General features: G+C 41.1%; 3 protein-coding genes across 12 annotated transcripts; 2 read left to right on the top strand and 1 right to left on the bottom strand.

Moving 5' to 3' along the window:
• Positions 1 to 205: 205 nt before the first annotated feature.
• arhgap1 (Rho GTPase activating protein 1) lies at positions 206 to 7,575 on the top strand. Of its 2 annotated transcripts, none has more exons than XM_024418606.2 (13): positions 206 to 354; positions 1,709 to 1,906; positions 2,959 to 3,054; positions 3,157 to 3,244; positions 3,418 to 3,549; positions 3,802 to 3,888; positions 3,972 to 4,070; positions 4,217 to 4,324; positions 4,454 to 4,530; positions 4,761 to 4,838; positions 5,001 to 5,129; positions 5,322 to 5,425; positions 5,655 to 7,575. In XM_024418606.2, the coding sequence occupies exons 2-13, from the start codon at positions 1,768 to 1,770 to the stop codon at positions 5,823 to 5,825; spliced, it is 1,308 nt and encodes a 435-aa protein (XP_024274374.2). In that variant the 5' UTR covers positions 206 to 354; positions 1,709 to 1,767; the 3' UTR covers positions 5,826 to 7,575. The 2 variants fall into 2 exon arrangements, with proteins under 2 accessions (XP_024274374.2, XP_024274375.2); XM_024418607.2 differs by having other exon boundaries at positions 214 to 349.
• Positions 7,576 to 7,767: 192 nt separating this feature from the next.
• On the bottom strand, positions 7,768 to 17,541 carry atg13 (ATG13 autophagy related 13 homolog (S. cerevisiae)). 9 transcript variants are annotated; one of them, XM_024418596.2, is made up of 18 exons: positions 17,323 to 17,541; positions 16,760 to 16,840; positions 16,560 to 16,640; positions 16,331 to 16,450; positions 16,180 to 16,226; positions 15,942 to 16,082; positions 15,789 to 15,829; positions 14,091 to 14,187; positions 13,807 to 13,905; positions 13,574 to 13,664; positions 13,022 to 13,120; positions 11,661 to 11,768; positions 10,837 to 10,970; positions 10,587 to 10,707; positions 10,363 to 10,440; positions 10,136 to 10,249; positions 8,901 to 9,029; positions 7,768 to 8,633 (listed from the first exon to the last, which is right to left on the bottom strand). In XM_024418596.2, exons 2-18 carry the CDS (start codon positions 16,829 to 16,831, stop codon positions 8,556 to 8,558), a joined length of 1,650 nt encoding a protein of 549 aa, XP_024274364.1. In that variant the 5' UTR covers positions 16,832 to 16,840; positions 17,323 to 17,541; the 3' UTR covers positions 7,768 to 8,555. The 9 variants fall into 9 exon arrangements, with proteins under 9 accessions (XP_024274364.1, XP_024274365.1, XP_024274366.1 ...); XM_024418597.2 differs by having other exon boundaries at positions 11,673 to 11,768; XM_024418598.2 differs by having other exon boundaries at positions 11,661 to 11,741.
• A 111-nt stretch (positions 17,542 to 17,652) lies between these two features.
• Positions 17,653 to 19,887, top strand: harbi1 (harbinger transposase derived 1). Its single transcript, XM_024418608.2, has 3 exons — positions 17,653 to 17,813; positions 18,111 to 18,797; positions 18,925 to 19,887. Exons 2-3 carry the CDS (start codon positions 18,128 to 18,130, stop codon positions 19,299 to 19,301), a joined length of 1,047 nt encoding a protein of 348 aa, XP_024274376.1. The 5' UTR covers positions 17,653 to 17,813; positions 18,111 to 18,127; the 3' UTR covers positions 19,302 to 19,887.
• The last annotated feature ends 927 nt before the right edge of the window (positions 19,888 to 20,814 follow it).

Here is a 20,814-nt window from a genome sequence, read left to right as displayed (position 1 = left end):
AGCAATATTACCTTTTACAGAAATTAACAAAAACTTAATTCAGATCTGAGACTGCCACTAGAATTCTGCATGTAGTTTTTGTGCACAAGATTTTCGAAACTTTATCTGCTATCATAATCGAAGATAGGCCTTGATCACACAGCCGCACACCTCCACCTATGCCTCTGTCTCGTTTTCAGAGTCAGAAGTATAGTAGTGTGTTTGCCAAGACAGAGAGCTCTCCACCCGCCGAACGAAAACCGGATGTTTGTGACTAGTGAAGCAAGCAGCTGTCACTGGCATAGCTAACGTTAGTAGCCTAGCCAGCTAACAACTTAGAAAGCCTTTCAGCGGGGATCGATTTCAGACTGTACGGTAAATCCGACAATTTAATTTATTTTATGAAATAATCAATGTATTTTGCGCGTTATTGTAGCTAGCTAGGACATAAACGTTAGACGAGCTAACTTGGATTATCCCAATTATAACCAGGTAGTTAGCCTTACCAGCCGAGGAAAAATAATGGTAACAACATACTGTGCCTTGCAAGCTGACAACAGCTAGCTACTCAACAAGAATTTAGCTAACTACAGTCTACACCTACAGGTTAGCTAGTTAACGTTTATTTGAATCTATCGACATTTGTAAAACATTGTTGAGTAGTTAGGTGAACTACTGCTGTACCGTCGGTAGCTGACGTTGGCCAACGCAACGTTTTTTGTTGTTTTTAATCTATCGACATCGCAGTGTAATGGAGCATACGTGAAATAGCTAACGTTAGCTAGAAGATTCGGGACAAATTGCAGACTTGTTTTGCGTAACGATAGATAAACAGCTAAGACGCGAATCACCTTATTTTGGTTGCTGACGTTACATGGCAGTAGCAGTGTTTCGTAATATACCCTTATGGCTAATTGAGCTAGATGTGTAAAATGATTGCACTTTGCCTGAATGCATTTATATTCCCATGGACTGCGCATACAGGAATGCGTTTCTGACTTCAGTCGTGATATTTAAAGAACCAACATATCATAACAGATTGCATCTCATAGATGGGGAGGACTGTATTTGAGCCTTGCAGCCAAATGAAGAACGTCGGGTAGCACAACAACGCTTCTTCTTCCATCACAACCCCTGTGGTGTTGTAAAATAGATTGGGTCATTCCATGTGAAAATCGGTGTGTGTGTGTGTGTGTGAAATGTTGTGTGGGCCTTCCACAAACAAACCAGCCATGCAATTGTTGCTGCATTCGGCAGGCATGTATTCAAATTATGCTAACCTGGTTGCAGATGTGAAATAGGCCTAGGCTAAAGGACAATCGCTTATTGACCTATTTCTTTCTTCCGTCCATGTTTCATATGCATTGTCCTTTCTGGCCCCATTGAAGTTGCTCTTCTGCAGTTATGACGCATCAGTACAGCTTTAAAATATGGTAACTTAGTTGCATGGATTTCGCACAGGGTCCATTACAACAGTGATAAATTACCACAAAGCACAATAGAAAATGCATGTTTAAAAAATGTGCCTGTTTAACACTTGTTAGCTGTTTTATTTGTCTAAATTAGGCTATAGGGAAGGAATCGACACAGTCAGAAGAATGCTTTTCTTTTGAGGAAGACTCTTAAAAAACAAGATATTTAAAGTGATCCCACTGCTGAGATAAGGTGCCATCTCTTTGCATTAGATAATCAACATCCATCCAGAATTGAACACTTGTTTCTGTGACAGGAGGCTGGCTGAGCACTTGACCAGACTTTATTCTGTGTGGAGTCCCATAGTACACCACCATGTCTTCAGACCTTCTGGTTGACCTCAATGATGACCTTGGAGTAGATGATCCACCCAGCAATGCGCTGGACCTGCTCAAATTGTCTCCAATGGGGGACAAGCTGTGGCCCCCAGATGACTCCAGTATGAGCAAGTCTGGTAAGAACCTAAAGGCAATTAAAAGGAAAGCTGGACCTCTCTGTGCTGTCAGAAATCAAATCAAATAGCTTCCTGAAATTTAAAAATTGCTTAAAGAATTTCTAGTGTTCTAAAAGCCAACTAATCCCTTGAGTAAAACAAAATCATGAGATCACGGTTTTAAAAAGACACATTCCTGGCAAAATAATGTTTGCCCTTGTAATATGATACCAATCAGCCTGTTGTAAGATCAGCTGAGTTTTTAGAAATGGAACATTGTTGTAGGACCATTACTATTGCTGTTATTTCTCTTAACATCTTTACCGTCTCATAGTTTTACATCAATCTGTCTTTAGTCCAAGGGAAGAGTCAAAAAGAGCCTTCTTCACAGCCCAATGCAGTGAGCTGTTTGTTACTCGTGTCATATTATCGCAACATCGTTGCATATTGCCCTCTGACACAGTGTGCATTCATTAGTTATGCATCCTATTTGTAGGCACAGTCAAATTTCTGTTTCACAGCAGATCTCCAGCCCCTGTCTGATTGGAGTTAGAGGGGTGGGGAGGTTGAAGACGAATGCCATTATTTGTGGCTAATAGATGCATCTACAGCACCATGATTTAGAGTTTGAATTATTCTCAAAATCATTACTAATTATTCATGAACAGATGATAAAAGAGAAGGGAACAAGGGTTCATCTTATGAGATATCAAATGAAGCGCACACTGTCTCACCCCGCCTCGGGCAACTGCATGTTAATGACTAACTCTGTGAGAAGGGCATTGGTTTAGTCAGTGTGGCCTGCAGATTGCTGCTGGCAGAAGTACACAATGCGGATGTCGTGGTCATGTGTGTGGGTTAAGCCCGTAAAATGAAATGTCACACCCATCTACTTATTTCAGGATGCATTGAGAAGAGGCTCAAAGTGTGTTTGCAAACTCATTCTAAGAGTGCCTGAGCAGTGAGCACATACTGTCCGTGATGGGGCAGATCCGAAACGTTGAGTTGTGAAATTCTGAGCGATCTGCCTCCAAAGATATGAGCTAGTGTGAGATGGTTGAATCTCTCAACAGAGACGGACATATCCAAGCGATTGGGGGAGGGGTCACACCTGACCTGGGACCACCCATACTATGATATTGCCAGGCATCAGATTGTAGAAGTAGCAGGTAAGAACTTTGTCTCTACTTGTGTAGCTTTTCTGTGCTGAATATCATGTTCAGTCTTGGATCCCGTTGACGTTGTTTTTCCGCTCTCAATCTGCTGTCAAGGTGACGATAACTTTGGCAGGAAGGTGATTGTCTTCAACGCCTGTCGAATGCCCCCTCACCACGAACTGGACCACCATAAGCTACTGATGTGGGTGTTACTGTTAGAGATTATTGAGACATTTTCATACTGCCAAATTTCTAATAAATTGCTTCTTGTTTGTGCTTTGATTCCCCCTCCGCTGCTAGTCAAGTCAGTAGTCGTTGTTGTTTGTGTTTTCATGTGATGAGGATTGACTTCTCAACTATCATACTATCATCCAGGTATCTGAAGGCCACCCTAGACCAGTATGTTGAGAGCGACTACACCCTCATCTACTTCCATAATGGCCTCACCAGTGAGAACAAGCCATCTCTCAGCTGGCTGAGAGACGCCTACAGAGAATTTGACCGGAAGTGAGTCCCCGCCTACCTCTAGCCAGACACTGGGGACCATAGTTGCAAAGCACATTTGCTAGTTTTTCACCTATGAATGATGAGATGCACTCCATTTCACCAGAGATCTGAATCGGAAAATTAAAGCCGAAGAGGAAGTGGACTTTGCCCTCACCCATACTTAAGTCTATAAAAACATGCTTTATTTGCACTTATGGCTTGACTTCTCTAACAACAAAAGTTTACTTTTGCTGACTGCTCTGTTTTCTTCAGGTACAAGAAGAACATCAAGGCACTGTACATTGTCCACCCCACCATGTTCATCAAGACTCTTCTCATCCTCTTCAAGCCTCTCATCAGGTTAGCATTCCAGCACCAGATATGCTCTCTATTCCTTTAACTGTAAAGTGTTTGCCATTTGTGATGAATCCTTTCTTTTCTAGCTTCAAGTTTGGACGAAAGATCAACTACATCAACTACCTGAGTGAACTGGAGGACGTTGTTAAGTGTGAGCAGCTAGTGATACCCACCCGGGTGCGAGAGTAAGAACATTTCTCACACTTTACGTGTGACTACTGTATCTCAACATTGGCATTGAATTATTCACTCTTGTGTAATGGATGTCTATTTGTGATATCTGACTATATCAAGTGCGTTTACTCTGCTTTCTCACACCCAAAATCGTTAGCTATGATGAAAAAATCCGAGCCTCACTCAAAGCGTCAGTTCAGGCCCAGATGTCCCCCCCCCGCAGTCCGCCACTGCCCAATCAACAGTTTGGAGTCCCCTTGCCAACGTAGGTAGCTGGATGAGGGCTGTTGCATTTTACTCCCTCAATATCCGACCTTAACGTTACGATGTTAAGATATTCTCCTGTGTATGTTTCAAAGGTTTTTAAGTGCTTTGTTCTTGTTGATTTGTCAAGGCTAAGAGCGAGAAGATCTGACAACGAAGCAGTTCCATTAGTGATGCAAGACACAGTGGCCTTCTTAATGGAACAAGGTGAGCACCATTTTTGCATGTTTTACCAGTGGTAATTTTGCTTGATGATGATGGGTTCAACTTTTGAGTCTTTGTTCTGATGATCATCTTTTGGACAATTCCATTCTAATTTCATGGATACTGTACCTGGATTAATATTTGACTTGCAAACAAGGCTAATTCTGTTATTTGGTTCTGTTTTACAAAATGTTTTGTTTCTATGGTTTCCCCCATTTTCTGTCCTGTCTTAGGTCTTGAAATTGAGGGGATATTCCGGCGGTCAGCCAACGTGACCCTCGTTAAGGATGTTCAGCACAGATATAACTCGGGTGAATGATTTTCACCCATTGTTACTCTTAAATGAATATCTAAAAAAAAAAAATATCTGGTCTTGAAATCCCTGGGTAGACCTAATTACCTCTGGCTGTAGCTGTGGGATTTGTATGACTGTGATTGTCTGTGTCTGTAATTGTGTCTGTCTGTGGCTCCAGGTGAGGAGGTGAGTTTTTCCCAGATGGAGGACGTTCACCTGGCAGCTGTCATCCTCAAGACATTCCTCAGAGAACTACCAGAACCCCTCCTCACCTACCAGCTCTACAACGACATTGTCAACTTCCACAGTAAGTCTGGGGAAGACTCTCTTATCCTCCACACAGTAGACAATGGGGATATATTTTTACGTTTGATTTACTATAGGTATACAAAATATCACTATAGCTGTCAATTTGTTTTGTAGGTCGTAATCCTTAGAGGATAGCTTTAAGTCATAGCAGTATAATATAAACAGTGTATTTGTTATACTCATTCCTCAGATGTTGACAGCAGTTCCCAAGTGACTGCGATCCGGAACATGCTGGCAATGCTCCCCGAGGAGAACTATGCCTCCCTGAAGTTCCTCATTGAGTTCCTGGTGCAGGTATGTTTTCTGTCACATCATATCCCCAGCTGAATACTTCTCAGAAGCTCTGCAAACACTCCATTTTGTCTTTGGAGGCCTGTTATTTTAGGCTTCTGTCTAAAATAGTCTTCGATCTTGGCATTTAATACTGCCTGGCGACACTGGCCCTCACCGGTTTGTGTAAATAAACCAGTGAGTTGTTTTGTTCTTATTGATATTCTACAAACATGCATGCTTGCCCATGTAGGTGTCTGCACAGAGTGAGATCAACAAGATGAACAACGCCAACCTGGCAGTGGTGTTCGGACCCAACCTGCTATGGGGACAAGACGCGGCCATGACACTCAGTGCCATCGGCCCCATCAATAACTTCACCAGAACTCTGTTGGACCAACACCACAAGGTCTTTTCCCCGTAACACGTCTCCTGTACAGCTATCTCTAACCACGCCACATTTCATTCCGTGTTTAAATCCCCATCTCTGACCCTGTCTCTGTATTGGACTAGTACAGCGTAACTGTGTCTCTCCCAGTGTCCCCTAGTAGTGTTGCCAAATGCATGAGTGTATTGTGACTGAGGACACAGAGAGAGAGAAAAAAAAACAGGGGAAACGAACCGTTGAAGATGCCAAAAGAGGCCAAAAGTCAGGTTTAGAAGTCAGGTATGAAGAAGGCTTTAATGTCTCCGCCAGATATCTATCACTCAGGAAAGGTTCAACACAGTGTACACGATTTGGTCTTTAAAACAATTGGAATAACCGAAACCAGTTCACATCTGTTCTGGTTTGAATCATATCAAATATTTATTTTGATGGTACAGATTATCGAGAACATTTATGCAATGTTTTGTATCTGGGGAGCAAAATATATTTCATATTATTTTACTTGGTATGTCTAGTCCTATTTGCGTTGGAACAAATCATTTTAGAATTTCATAAATGATTGGTCGCTACACTCAATGTGCCAGTGTACTCCGGTATTCGATGTAGTCTAAATTCTTTCTGGAGTTTATATTTTGGCACGTCTTAAGTATCATGGTTATGCGTAAAGCTACAGTCTATAGCGAAATAAAACCATAAGAGTGTGTATCTACGTTTTATTTTATTTTAAATGTCACATATCGCCTTTTTAAATATTTCCAGCAAGCCTTCGTTTGTTTCTTTCTGCTGCATTACATTTGCCAAGTCTTAATTTTTTATCATTTGTACAGGTCAACTATTTAAAAAATTGTTTCAAAAAAATTAGTCTTAATTGTGTAACTTCTACATTTCATGTTATGCCTGATTTCTTTCTCAATGCAGGACAGTGTTCATAATACATATTCTACTTTTGTGGTGCATTATTACTCTACCTACGGCAGTTATTCCTTGAAAATCATTATCCAGATGTAAAGGCTTTGATGGCTAGTGTCATTGCTGGCGAAAGATCTTTTATGAAGCCTTAAAGTCAGTAGGGGAAATAAAAGGGCTCCTAGTCATGGATAGACTGAAATGCTGTGTACTTACAGACCCATTGGGCTCTCAGGCCATACTGTATTTGTTTTTGTTCTGTATGTTAACTGTTAGATTAGTTTTTTTCTGAGCCTTATTTTGTCAATTTTGACGTCCGTTGCTTTTGTTCAATTCAAATGCGTTGGAGAACACTAAGAGGGTTCCATTTGATTTTTTTTTAAACCTTAAAACATACATTTTTTTCTATTTGCAGTGGCCAAACTTTTGGGGGTACAACTCCTGTGCTTTGTAATCCTGAATGACTTTGTAATGAACATATCCTGAACAAGAACCGTGCTAATATTAAGACTGAATAAGTAAGAGTTCTGTTGTGCTTCTATGTTTTGTCTATTATGAAAACTTCCTAATCATGTTAATGAAACAATTGCATTGACATGCGGATCAGTGGCTTAGTAGAACCTTTGACCCCATTTGCGTCTGTGTGCCTTAAGGAAACAGGCGAGTAACTACCACTTGTCATATCTCGTGAAAATTGTGCCCGTTTTGTCCACCTTTATTGTACTGTTTATCTGTATTGTCAAATAGTATTTCCTGGTTGCTACAGTGAAAATGACATGTCTCTTTAAGACTATTTTCCCCAGTTCTAGGTATCTTACTTTCAAGATCTTTTTTTATGTTGTGAATATAAAGTATAAATTAAAGGTGATGGTTAAAAGTGCCTTCGTTTGATTTATTCAGTTGTGTGGAGGGGCGTACTCATTTGACAAGAGTATTGATGCTCTATGGTATTTAAGCTTCAAGAGGGGCGACAAATACAATCACTCATTGTGTGCTGGTATAAATCACAAACGACCACAATCAGAAATATATAGGGCCTCTGGCTTATTCCTTTCCGATAATACAAAATAGGCCATTTGAAATAACTTTTATTACGCATGACCATGCTACTGTATATTAACAAAGCATTGGGAAAATCAAGAGGTATACATTGAAAGTGCAAATAATGTTTTTACAGATAAGGGGAAAAAAGTTAACTTCCTTTATATGGTACATCATTTGTAGTGATACTTGTCCTAAAGTTGGTAGGACGACAACATTTCTCCCAATTGACAAAAATAACTTCTTTCAATATACAGATTCAGCTAGAGTATGTTTGTTGGGTATAGATTGACTACTACTGATCATTTTCCATACATAGCTTGGCTTCTTCACATCTACTAAAACATAGCCATGTCTGACTCCATAGGCGCTATGAACGTTCTCCGTGTCACACGGGACAGCAATAATACAATGCCTCCTGACATTATTTAGACAAAATCGCTTTCATGAACTGAATGTTTTGTTATTGTGTGTTAAGTTCTATAACAGCAAGGTGAGAGGGGCTTTGGTATTTACACTATGACAGTCTGCTCAACACTAGAGCAAATGTTGCAGTTTTTCACATCAGAGAAAAAAACATTCATTTAAAAAAAAAAAGATGTCTTCTGTTGGGTAAAGGCTCTCTTACGCTACAATACATCAACCAGTGAGGTTTGAAGAGGAACATTCCGATTACAAATCAATGTGGAATTTCAAATCTAGAGAAGAAAGAAGAGGCATACACAGACTGAATGCAAACAAGCTCGAAAGACAACAGGACCTTGCAGATGGACTAAATGGGATAGTTTGTCATTGCAGCCAGTGGATCTATTTCTATCCCTACTGCAATGTGTCCACAAATGCATCAAATTCATCAATGTTCTTCTCGTATACTGCAAGTTTTTCGGGAAGAGAGTCCTGTTGGGAAAATGAACAACATCATTACAAACACATGACTAAGATATTGATTTATTAGACTAAAAAGCACCACAGAAAATATACATTCAAACACACAGTAAATCGTATAATGGTAACTACTATGTTCCCCTCTCACTACTATCCGTCAGCCATTTCAATTCCAACAGGACCACTTCATACACAAGGAGACCCCCCACCCCCCCACCCCACCTGGCAACAAAACAGAAACCATCTCTCTTTGGAAGTCAGAAGTGTGTCTCATCTCACCAGGTCTTCTGCCATGGACTGAGAACTGACATCAATAGTGAGGCTGGCGAGCTGTGGGGGGTTCTGGAACTCTCTGTAGAATGTGCCAAGGTCCATGGGAAGCAGGTCATCCTTAGAGAACGCAGGCTTCTGAATAACACAGAGCACACAGAACACAATCAGATGTGCAGGGCAACAACTGTAACAGGCCCTTCCTTAATAATAGACGATCGATCCTACGATTTTGTTGTCAGCAGCACATATTATTCCCAAAGAGGTTCCGTTTTTAAAATGTTCTTGCCAGCAACAGTCCTAATTAATTCTCAACTGTTAACCACGAGAGAACAGGTCAGAGATTTGAATTAAGAACACTCATTCCCATAAGCTTCATTTTCTCTTCATCAGAAGCATTCATCTAAAATTGTCAAAGCTGACATCTCTCCCTCTGTTGCTTTAAAAGCCTTGCTATGTGCTTTGTCGCATTCGCCTTTGACTGTTTTGGATTTCATTTCTCATGGTCACTACAGCCCAGATACAGGCCAGAAAGAAATACTGTCTGAAGGCGTCTGCATGCTTCCCATCCGAAACAGTTTCTTCGGCTGTTCATGCACACAATATTTTTTCTCCTGAGGTAATCAGAAGTTCAGTAGCCGAAGTCTACTCCCCTTTTGTAGGTGACTGGTCAACTGTAGGGATTCTTCAATGAAGTGTTTGATGTCGTTCAACGAGAGATAACTCGTTGTCATGCAAATTGTTTCAGTTGAGAAATACTGCATCAAACATCTTAGTTGTAAAATTGCGTGACTAAGACCTCCTCCGCAGAAACGTCGGAATTTATTACAGATTTCTTGAGTTACCTTAGTGTATACTGCTACGGCATCTAAAGAGGGGCAAACAGTACTATTGCTGCTTTTTTTCTCCATTTTTCCAGTGAAGGTCTGTAATTAAAGGGAGTATTGCGAGGCACGGACATTCACTTCGTCTAGCCGAGTTATGCTCGGAGCAAATCGAACATAGTATGCAGGCACATTAAATGACCACTGCTAAGTGACGTAAGTAATGCTCATTTCTACACGAAGAAAATGAATGTTTTCTTCCTCTGCAGATAACATCCACAATTGACAGACATAAACAGACATTTGTTCGTAGCAGCATTTGATACGGCATAGAAATTAGGTTAGATTGATCTAATTATTATTATCCTTGACCAAAATGCAGTCTGTGTTTTACTCTGTTACCGAAGGCAGGGTACTTACAAAGTCCACCATAACAAAGTCGTCCTGTGCCGGGCCACCACTCTCACCAGAGCCCTGGGAGTGTAAACTGCCCTGCAGGGGAGAGGACGTGGCTGGGGACTCCGGCGGCTGAACCTTGGATAAAGGAGAAGTGATATCATTACCATGTCTGCACTAAAATGACTCCTAATCATAACCCAGAAAATTGTTATTTATTTGACAATTATGTATGTGAATATTTGATTTACCATAGGGTCATTTTCCTCGAGGTCATAGGCTCTGGGAGCAAACGCTGCAAATGGTAAGTCCAGGCTTGCTGTGGTTACCTGCAATGGACAAAGAGTAATACGGCAGTGATTACAAGGGTATAATACTCACTGGTATTTTGTCCTTTACTCGTAAAAATGGGTACTTCCAGCAAAAAATATCAAAGGTGTGTACTTAAACAAGGACATAATAAGGTTGTCCCTACCTGTGTGCCTGGCTTGTTGACAAAGGCACCCACTTTCCTGGTGAAGGTGGTCTCCAGTACATCACAGGGAGAGACACCCTTCACCTCAATGCTCCTCGACAAGGTCTCTGCACCCTCACCACTTTGAAAGATAACATGGCAAAGTTGTAACCGACAGGTTTCTCCCAAGCAAGTATAATCTCAGGTGATCCACAGTCCCACGGGGTGTTTCGCTTTTGTCACATGGGGGTCATGGCAGACTGGGGCTTACCTGCTGGAGGGAGTGGCGGGAACATGATCAGCGGGGGGGCATGAGGACACTCGTCCATGCTCTGCCTGGGCACCATGACAAGGCTGCACAGGCACCTGCTGGGGTACGCCCCCCTCCTTCCCTGGGATTCCCATCTACATAGGACGTGTGAAAGACCATAGTTAGCACTGGTTGAGTCATGTTGATACACCTATGCAAAGCTTTGTTTCCCGTGTTGGCCCTCAAATCCGTGCATATAGAACATCTTGACTGGCTGCGTCGCCGCTTGGTATGGCAACTGCTTGGCATCCGACCGCAAGGCGCCATCCATGACTGGTATAGACCAGGCGGTGTCGGAGGAAGGCTCTAAAAATGGTCAAAGACTCCAGCCACCCAAGTCATAGACTGTACCGATGCACCAAGTCTGGAACCAACAGGACCCTGAACCGGTTTCTACCCCCAAGCCATGAGACTGCTAAATAGTTAGTTAAATATGTACCTGGACTATGTGCATGGACCATTTTTGCACTAACTTTGACTCATCACATACGCTGCTGCTACTTATTTGTTATTGATCCTGTTGCCTAGTCACTTTATTCCTAGTTATACAGTAGGTGCATATTTACCTCGTACCCCTGCACATCCACTCTGTACTGGTACCCTGTGTATATAGCCACGTTATCGTTACTCATTGTGTATTTATTATTACTTTTCTATTATTTCTCTATTTTTCGTCTCTCTCGGCATTGTTGGGAAGGGCCCGTAAGTAAGCATTTCACTGTTTGTAAACAGCAGGTGTAGACTAAGCATGTGACAAATAAGATGTGATTTGACTTGCTCAATACCTGGGTGGTTACCTGGTGTGGGTTGGCAGCGTTTAAGGTGGAAGGGTGGCAGAAGTCAGCAGCTCCGACAAGAACAGGAGGCTGATAAGAAAGACGAGAGCAGTAGAGCTGAGAGAGAAAGAAGAGGAGAGGGAGAGAGAGGGTAAAAGTAAGAAAGAGAGAGAAAAGTAAGAAAGAGAGAAAAAGCTAAAACATGAATTAATCCACAGAGGAGAAATGGGGTGATGGGAGCAAGCAGCAGGAGGTAGAAAGTATAGCATTAGAGAGGACAGGGTAAAGATTCTAAGGCAGATTTGACTTACCCTGACAATGAACGTGATTAATATCTTCATATATTTAAGTGACGACTAACTATTTGTTAAGGAATCATTATCAGCAAACCAATGTGGAAAGGATTTAAGTTCGGAATTCTAGGGCAGTCAGTAGATAATGACATAAGTACTTCTTTATGTTATAAAATACCTTTTACCAAGACAAATGTGATTATTAATGAACTGGACTCTCTCTAACATATCATTAACATTACATACAAAAAGTTGGATTTCGTAACGTAATACATCCGATAATAAGCACAGAGCTCTGTTGACCTAGCGGTGCACATTTCTTGTGACAACTTGTGAGCACTTTACATTTTGTGGTCATCTTCTTCAAAGTTGTTTCCGCGGGTCGCAAAAAGCGCAATTAGCATGACACGAGCTGAATGAAATAATGTAAAAGGCTTTGAAAATAAAAAGCTTAAAATAAAAAATGCTCAGTGCGCCGTTGACATTTCACAGAGATACGCCCGTTATTGTGAGAAATCTTCATAAAAATAACAGGAATTTCAGATGAATATGAAAAGCGTATACTAAAATATGAAAATAATTAATGTCACGTCTCGAAACTCATATCCATCTTACATCTATATTGTTTTATGTCCTGCGGATTTGAGAAGAAATATGATGAGTTCAATGGGAAAGTGAGCCTGTCAGGTAGCCAGTAACCTGGTTTCTTGCACAATTTCCCTCAGTTTTAAGCACTTTCTTTTTCTCTCTCTGGACTCCATTGATTTAGTCACCCTAATTTTGGAAGGGTTCAACAGATTATTATAGAGATACGAGGTTAGGACCATTGGTTTTCTTAGAGGAATATCTACACAGAAAAACATTATTTTACCCATTGGTCAACAGATGCGTTTTTGATTGGACGCCCTAATGTAAAGGAGACAGAGCTGTCCCATTTGATTGCTTCCATTGATCAGCTTTTAAGCGCTCCATACTTCTATTACTTTTAAACAGGTAATAGAAGACAGGCCAAAAAGTCCTGGAACACCTCAGGCATTGTGAGTGAGTGAGATACATGCCCACACACGCAAGACTCACTTGGTGTGAGAAGGCCAGGCCCATCATGGGGACTTTCAGAGTGTCCATCACTGCAGGTTTAGGGGTCTTTAAATGTGCCTTACTTACAGTGAACACACACTACACAGACAGCACAGAAAGAGAGAGAGAGAAAAGGGGCTAAGAGATGAAAGCACTTATACAGAAAACAGAAAGGAGAAATATGGTATGGGGGCTTGGTAATGTCTCCAACACAAAACATCTACTTTTCCCACAGCCAGACTTGTGAAATGAGCTTTGGGTATGAGAATACCAAACCACCAGATCCACAAATACACACAACAGTTGGATGCATGATCATCAATATGGGTCAAATGTTTGAATATGTATGTCTATTTGAATGCGGTGCCATGCCAGACATAATCGTTTAAGAAAACACCTGACCCATTTGGATGTGAATTATGACATGAGAGGGAGTCTTTACATATGGGTGTGTCTAAGTAACATTCACAAATCTCAAACCTCACCATGGACACCACCTCTGAAGTTACACATGTTGCAAAGATCGACTTTGCTAAGAGGTGACATACGTACTTGTGAGGGTGGAGAAGTGGAGAAGGACGTGGTGCACACTTCCTGAGAATCTTCCACCCCATTGTATGCTCCTTCATCTTCCCCGGGTGCTCTGGAGTATAGGGAAGGCAAATAAACATGGCCAGATTATTACTCAATCCTTTAAATTTATACCATCACTAATGATAATAAATAATAGGCATGCACAAATCTGTATTGGGTCAGTATAGGTGTTTGGGCGAGGGCTAACCCACCTGTAGTTACATGGACGCATGTGTCCCATGTTGCCAAAGGGGCGCTCAACGAAGTGGTCAATAATTATGCCCATAATCGGAGCCGTCCTCTCAAACTGCCTGTGAGATTATGAATATAGAATTAGGAATACGGGAAGTGTATAGCTAAAACCAGTGGAGAACAAGGAGAGGACGTGGAAGAAAAGGGGAAAACGTGGTGGCAGATTTTACAGGCGGTGCATTTTTGACCACTGAGGAGTGAGCCCATGCAGTGCTGTGAACAAGAACAGCTTCTGTTTCTGTACCTGGTGGACATGAAGGCCAGGTTTGTCCTGTAAGCACAAGACAAGGTGATTGTGCCAATGGGAGTTCCCACAACTCCTACACGCACTGTCTGGAACCCTGAAAAACAGCATTCAGAAAAAACTAACGTCAAAATCTTCACAGCCCTATACAACACTTCCAAAGACCCAGACAACCAACAAAATGTATACAGTGCATTCGGAAAGTATTCCGACCCCTTGACTTTTTCCACATTTTGTTACGTTACAGCCTTATTCCAAAATGGATACAATTATTTTTTTCCTCATCAATCTACACACATTACCCAATAATGACAAAATGAAACAGGTTTTTAGACATTTTACATAAGTATTCAGACCCTTTGCTATGCGACTCGAAATTGAGTTCAGGTGCATCCTGTTTCCATGGATCATCCTTGAGATGATTTATATAACTTGGAGTCCACCGGTGGTAGATTTAATTGATTGGACATGATTTGGAAAGGCACACACCTGTCTATATAAGGTCCCACAGTTGACAGTGCATGTCCGAACAAAAACCATGTCATGAGGTCGAAGGAATTGTCCGTAGAGCTCCAAGACAGGATTGTGTCGAGGCACAGATCTGGGGAAGGGTAGCAAAAAATGTCTGCAGCATTGAAGGTCCCCAATAATACAATGGCCTCCATCATTCTTAAACAAAATAAGTTTACAAGCACCAAGACTCTTCCTCCAGCTGGCCACCCGGCCAAACTGAGCAATCGGGGGAGAAGGACTTTCGTCAGGGAGGTGATCAAGAACCCGACGATCATTCTGACAGAGCTCCAAAGTTCCTCTGTAGAGATGTGAGAACTTTCCAGAAGGACAACCATCTCTGCAGCACTCCATAAATCAGGCCTTTATGGTAGAGTGGCCAGATGGAATACTACACTCCTCAGTAAATAGCATCTGGTCGGATTAAACTAAGATTGAACTCTTTGGCCTGACTGGACAAATCTGGAGGAAACCTGGCACCATCACTATGGTGAAGCATGGTGGTGGCAACATCATGTTGTGGGGATGCTTTTCAGCAGGCAGGGACTGGGAGACTAGTCAGGATCAAGGGAAAGATGAATGGAGCAAAGTACAGAGAGATCCTTGATGAAAACCTCCCCCAGAGTGTTCAGGATCTCAGACTGGGGTGAAGGTTCACCTTCCAATAGGTCAATAACCATAAGCACACAGCCAAGACAATGGAGGAGTGGCTTCAGGACAAGTCTGAATGTCCGTGAGTGGCCCAGACAAAACCAGATCTAACATCTCTGGAGAGACCTGAAAATAGCTTTGCCGCAATGGTCCCCATCCAACCTGACAAGAGCTTGAGAGGATCTGCATAGAAGAATGGGAGAAACTCCCCAAATACAGGTGTGTCAAGCTTGTAGCGTCATACCCAAGAAGACTCAAGGCTGTAATCTTTGCCAAAGGTGCTTCAACAAAGTGCTGAGTAAATGGTCTGAATACTTATGTAAATGTAATACGTGTTTTTATTTTTAATACATTTGCAAAACATTCAAAGAAGAAAGTTTTTGCTTTGACATTATTGGGTATTGTGTGTAGATTGATGAGGGGGAAAAACAATTTAATCCATTTTAGAATAAGGCTGTAACGTAACAAAATGTAAAAAAGTAAAGGGGTCTGAATACTTTCCGAATGCACTGTAAATAATATGACGGGCATGGTTACCTTCTCCCAATCCTGTGAGTTGAACCTCTCCAAAATATATCCTGCAAAATAATGTATCTATTAGTCAGATTGTTTACTAACACGATAAAACTCCATTGTTAGCAATACCGGTCAAAATAATGATAACACTTATCTGTATACAAGAAAACAAACCTGTACAGTATGACATAGTCATGGCCTTGCTTTCGTGAGAGTTTGTAGGCTGGGGTTACCCTTGTAATGGCCAGCAGTGACTTGAGCAGTAATGACAGGCGGTTGTAGACAGTGTAGGACACCTTAATATCTTTGTCACACCTGAAAAAAAATAAATCAGAAATGTTGAGTGTTACGGTCCAACTACAAAACCTGAAGCACTAAAATAAGAAAACACAAAATACTTCTCATTACTTACTTCTCGTTCATTTCGAGACACCATGTCTCCAATTCCATTGAGTCTCCCTGTAAAATATGACAAAAACATGTTCATGTTTTTCTAACCTTTACAGTCACTTGGATTGATTGATGAACAAATGCCCAATGAACACCAGTCAGTGCTATCTTACCTCTGAGGTTTTGAGGGAGATCTCAACACACATGGATCGTCCGATGCCAGGAAGCTGCCCGGACAGAGCTTTCTTTGCCTCGTGTGTAACTTCTGGGATATCTTTGATTGCCAGATTGAACTGGTGAAAATAATTGAGTTTAATGAGACTTGAATCCACAACCCTTTCAGGAGAAAATTGGCACAGGTAAATTAATGAGTTGAGAGGCAAATAATTCATTGTGACTTACCCAATCAGAGCCAGTAGGTGAAGACAAGGAGCGTGTGCATACTTTTTCCCCAAGTCGCGCTTGGACTATCACCTGCACTGTCTGATGACAGAGAGAAATTAGGGAATTATCAACCTCAGTGAATTAATCAGCTCAGGAATACTGTAGAAAGTGCTTGATAATCTAAGTGTGGCAATATTGCGTATAATTAAAGGCAGTACCTTCAAAGCGAAAAACTTTATGAACTTGTCCAAGTCTTTTTTATCCTGAGGACTTAGATCACTGTCCATCATGGAATGCCCCTGTAATGTAAAAACACATTCTGGTGAGCAAGGACAAACAAATGAATCGTACAACTGTTGGCAGGCTATATCGACGGCTTGCCACAGTCAAAACAATGCTGGATTTTGTCTAGCACCATTAAAATCAAATGTTATTTGTCACATGCGCCGACTACAACAGGTGTAGACCGTACAGTGAAATGCTGACTTACAAGCCCTTAACCAACATTGAAAGAAAACAACCCCCCCAAAAGCAAGAGTGACTATAGTCATATTAGCTAAGAACTCTATAGTGTGTCCATATTAAGCTTGTGTGTGTTGACAAAAAAACAGCTAGCTAACTCAGACTCTAGCTAGGTAATATTTTAGTAAAACATACTGGCTGTCAATGACAAGAAAACATTCAAGATTGGTGGTAGCTATCTATCTAGCTAATTAATTTGATAGCATGGCGAGCTAGTACCTAGCTAGCGTAGCAAGATAGCTAGCTAGCATGTACGTACTTAACGTTAGCTCATCACATCCGAAAATCATCAACTTGTACTTGAATGTTGCGCTGATAGCGTACTGAACAGCGTAGTTCTGGTTACCTATATGCCTAAATTTGACATATTCTTATATTGGCTAAGTTCACACCGTCGCATTATGTTATTGGGACACAAGCCTTAACCAGCTGGCCCATTTGTTGTTTATTTTCATTGGGGGTATGGCGTGTTTCGAAGGAGTTGTACTTTGAGAAGCACATTCATCTCCAACACGGTGGTCTATAAAATCTGCAAAATTGCATATATCGATATGTCAGTGTTTTATTATCAGTAAAAAACATATTACACGTTGTTTTGGAAACAATAATTCCGTTCATTTGTTTTTATTTTTTATTTTAAAATAAAATCGAAACTGCGTCTTACATATTTTTGCTAGTTATCAGAAAAGTGATATGCGCAATGTACTTTACACAAACGAGTCACAACAACAACAACAACAGCAAACGCCGGTAGGATTCAAATTCGACGTGTTTTTACAAATGCATGATATTTATAGTTCGCATTCTTCTAAGTTTGCACCATCTCGGGTTCACTGTTCCCAAAGAAATGTCTGATAAGGAAATTGCTAGGCTAGCTGGTTAGCTAGCTGGTAACGTTTGTATAGAAAACCAATCATTTTTATATCTAGTAATGTTAGAGAAGCATATCATACCAGAACATAATATTGAAAGAAATAGACCATGCTGAAAACACCAGGCTCTGTTTTGATGCATTCAACAATGCCTTTCTCTTTTTGCCCCCTACAGAATATACATAAGTAGAAATGGCTATACAAATAGCCATCCTGGATTGTGACCTGCTGCTCCATGGTCGTGGACATAAAACTCTCGACAGGTTTGATATAGAGACCGTTTCAGACGAGTTCCTATTAACAACATTTGGATTCCCTCGAGATTTCATCTACTACCTGGTGGAGCTACTGCGTGACACATTATCACGACGTACGCAACGGTCTCGAGCAATAAGCCCAGAAGTTCAGATTCTTGCTGCTTTAGGATTCTATACCTCGGGATTCTTCCAGACGAGGATGGGAGATGCCATTGGCATTAGCCAGGCTTCCATGAGTCGCTGTGTGACAAATGTAACCAAGGCACTGGTTGAGAAAGCTCCAGAGTGCATAGTATTCATGAGAGACGAAGCTACAAAACAGCAGTCCAAAGAGGAGTTTTTCAGGGTAGCGGGAATACCAAACGTCATGGGTGTTGTAGACTGTACCCATATAGCCATTAAGGCACCCAATGCAGAGGATTCTTCATATGTCAATAAGAAAGGCTTCCATTCAATTAACTGCCAACTTGTGTGTGATGCCAGGGGACTTTTGCTCAGTGCAGAGACTAACTGGCCTGGCAGCTTACAGGATGATTTCATATTAAAGCAGTCTTCAGTGTACAAGGAATTGGAAGAACAGGAAAATCATGAAGGCTGGTTTTTAGGTAATATAGCTCATAATCCTCCATTTAAACTTTCATTGTTGAAAATACAATTTATAAAAACAAATTGTTTTGCTCTTCAAGCCTCCCTCTTTCATAATGTCTAACCTAGCCAAGTCTTGTCTTCTAGGAGACTGCTGCTATCCTTTAAAGAAATGGCTGATGACACCTGTCCAGTACCCAGAAACTTCAGCAGACTTTCGATACAACTTGGCTCACACTGCCACTCATGAGATTGTGGACCGCACGTTCAGGGCCATTCAAACCCGTTTCCGTTGCCTGGATGGGTCCAAAGGCTACCTTCAGTACTTACCTGAGAAGTGCTCTCACATCATTCTGGCCTGCTGTGTCTTGCACAACGTGTCATTGCAATCAGGCTTGGATGCCTGGACGTTTGAGAGGACTGATATGCCAGACCAGTCAGAGGAGGGCAGTTGTAAGCCAGAGGCTGTGGACTCAGAGGCAGTCCGAATCCGTCAGGAGCTCATTCTTAGTCACTTCAGCTAGGTCTGCATGCTCAGAATCAACGTGGAAAACACTGTATGGTTCACAGAGACACTGCCTGCAATAGAGAAGTGGTTGACACCAGATTCTGTATAATCAGAATAATATAGGTTGTAGGAGGTGTATATGTACAGTGCCTTCAGAAAGTATTCATACCCCTTGACTTATTCCACATTTTGTTGGGTTAAATTGATATTTTTTTCTCACCCATCTACACACAATACCCCATAATGACAAAGTGAAAACATGTTTTTAGAAATGTTTGTGAATTTATCTAAAATTAAATTTGTATCCCAAAAACCTCCTTAGTCCTTTCTGAAGACAAGCATGCCCATAACATGATGCAGCCACCACCGTGCCTGAAAATATGGTGGTACTCAGTGATGTGTTGTGTTGGTTTTCCCCCAACATAATGCTTTGTCCTCAGGACATAGTTTAATTATTTGACACATAGTTTGTAGTTTTACGTTAGTGCATTATTGCAAACAGGATGCATGTTTTTGGAATATTTGTATTCCGTACAGGCTTCCTTCTTTTCACTCTGTCATTTATCTTAGTATTGTGGAGTAACTACAATGTGTTTGATTCATCCTCAGTTTTCTCCAATCACAGCCATTAAACTCTGTAACTGTTTTAAAGTCACCATTGGCCTCATGGTGAAATCCCTGAGCGGTTTTCTTCCTCTCCGGCAACTGAGTTAGGAAGGACGCCTCTATTTTTGTAGTGACTGGGTGTATTGATACACCATCCAAAGTGTAATTAAAAACTTCACCATGCTCAAAGGGATATTCAATGTCTGTTTTGTTTTTTTACCCATCTACCAACAGGTGCCCTTCTTCACGAGGCATTGGAAAACCTTCCTGGTCTTTGTGGTTGAATCTCTGTTTGAAATGATCTGCTCAACTGAGGGACCTTACAGATAATTGTATGTGTGGGGTAAAGAGATGAAGTAGTCATACAACCACTATTATTGCACACAGAGTGAATCCAGCAACTTATTATGTGGCTTGTTAAGCAAATGTTTACTCTTGAACTTATTTAGGCTTGCCATAACAAACGGGTTGAACACTTATTAACTCAAGACATTTCAGCTTTTAAGTTTTAATGAATTTGTAATAAATTCTAAAAACATCATTCCACTTTGACATTATGGGGTATTGTGTGTAGGCCAGTGACACAAAATCTCGATTTAATCCATTTGAAATTCAAGCAGTAACACAGCAAAATGTGGGGAAAAAATCCAGGGGTGTGAATACATTCTGAAGGCACTATGTATTTGCAGACACGTGAATTGTCTGCAAGAGTACAGGGTGTGGTGTGGTGTGCAAGATTTATATGCTCCAATAAATACATGTGTGCATGCCTGTTTAATTTCTTTTACTCTTTATAACCAACATTTTCTTAAAATCTGATCAGAGATACGCATAACTATGCACAACTATGTAAAAAAAACGAAACAGTTTAATGTTAATTCCAAAAACGGTTTGATAGGAAGTTCATTAGCCATTTCAAAGGT

This window comes from Oncorhynchus tshawytscha, linkage group LG04 (genome assembly GCF_018296145.1).
Source record: "Oncorhynchus tshawytscha isolate Ot180627B linkage group LG04, Otsh_v2.0, whole genome shotgun sequence".
NCBI classification, from domain to species: domain Eukaryota; kingdom Metazoa; phylum Chordata; class Actinopteri; order Salmoniformes; family Salmonidae; genus Oncorhynchus; species Oncorhynchus tshawytscha.
This window is presented reverse-complemented; position numbering and strand designations above follow the sequence as displayed.

Excerpts from the sequence above, each read along its gene's own strand:
- arhgap1 (XM_024418606.2), top strand. The coding sequence starts at position 1,768 with ATGTCTTCAGACCTTCTGGTTGACCTCAATGATGACCTTGGAGTAGAT. Across the intron at positions 4,071-4,216 it reads ATACCCACCCGGGTGCGAGA|CTATGATGAAAAAATCCGAG; the intron begins GTAAGAACATTT and ends CAAAATCGTTAG. Across the intron at positions 4,531-4,760 it reads GGCCTTCTTAATGGAACAAG|GTCTTGAAATTGAGGGGATA; the intron begins GTGAGCACCATT and ends GTCCTGTCTTAG.
- atg13 (XM_024418596.2), bottom strand. The coding sequence starts at position 16,831 with ATGATGGACAGTGATCTAAGTCCTCAGGATAAAAAAGACTTGGACAAG. Across the intron at positions 10,250-10,362 it reads TCGAGGAAAATGACCCTATG|GTTCAGCCGCCGGAGTCCCC; the intron begins GTAAATCAAATA and ends CCTTTATCCAAG. Across the intron at positions 8,634-8,900 it reads AGTCCATGGCAGAAGACCTG|GACTCTCTTCCCGAAAAACT; the intron begins GTGAGATGAGAC and ends TTTTCCCAACAG.
- harbi1 (XM_024418608.2), top strand. The coding sequence starts at position 18,128 with ATGGCTATACAAATAGCCATCCTGGATTGTGACCTGCTGCTCCATGGT. Across the intron at positions 18,798-18,924 it reads TCATGAAGGCTGGTTTTTAG|GAGACTGCTGCTATCCTTTA; the intron begins GTAATATAGCTC and ends CTTGTCTTCTAG.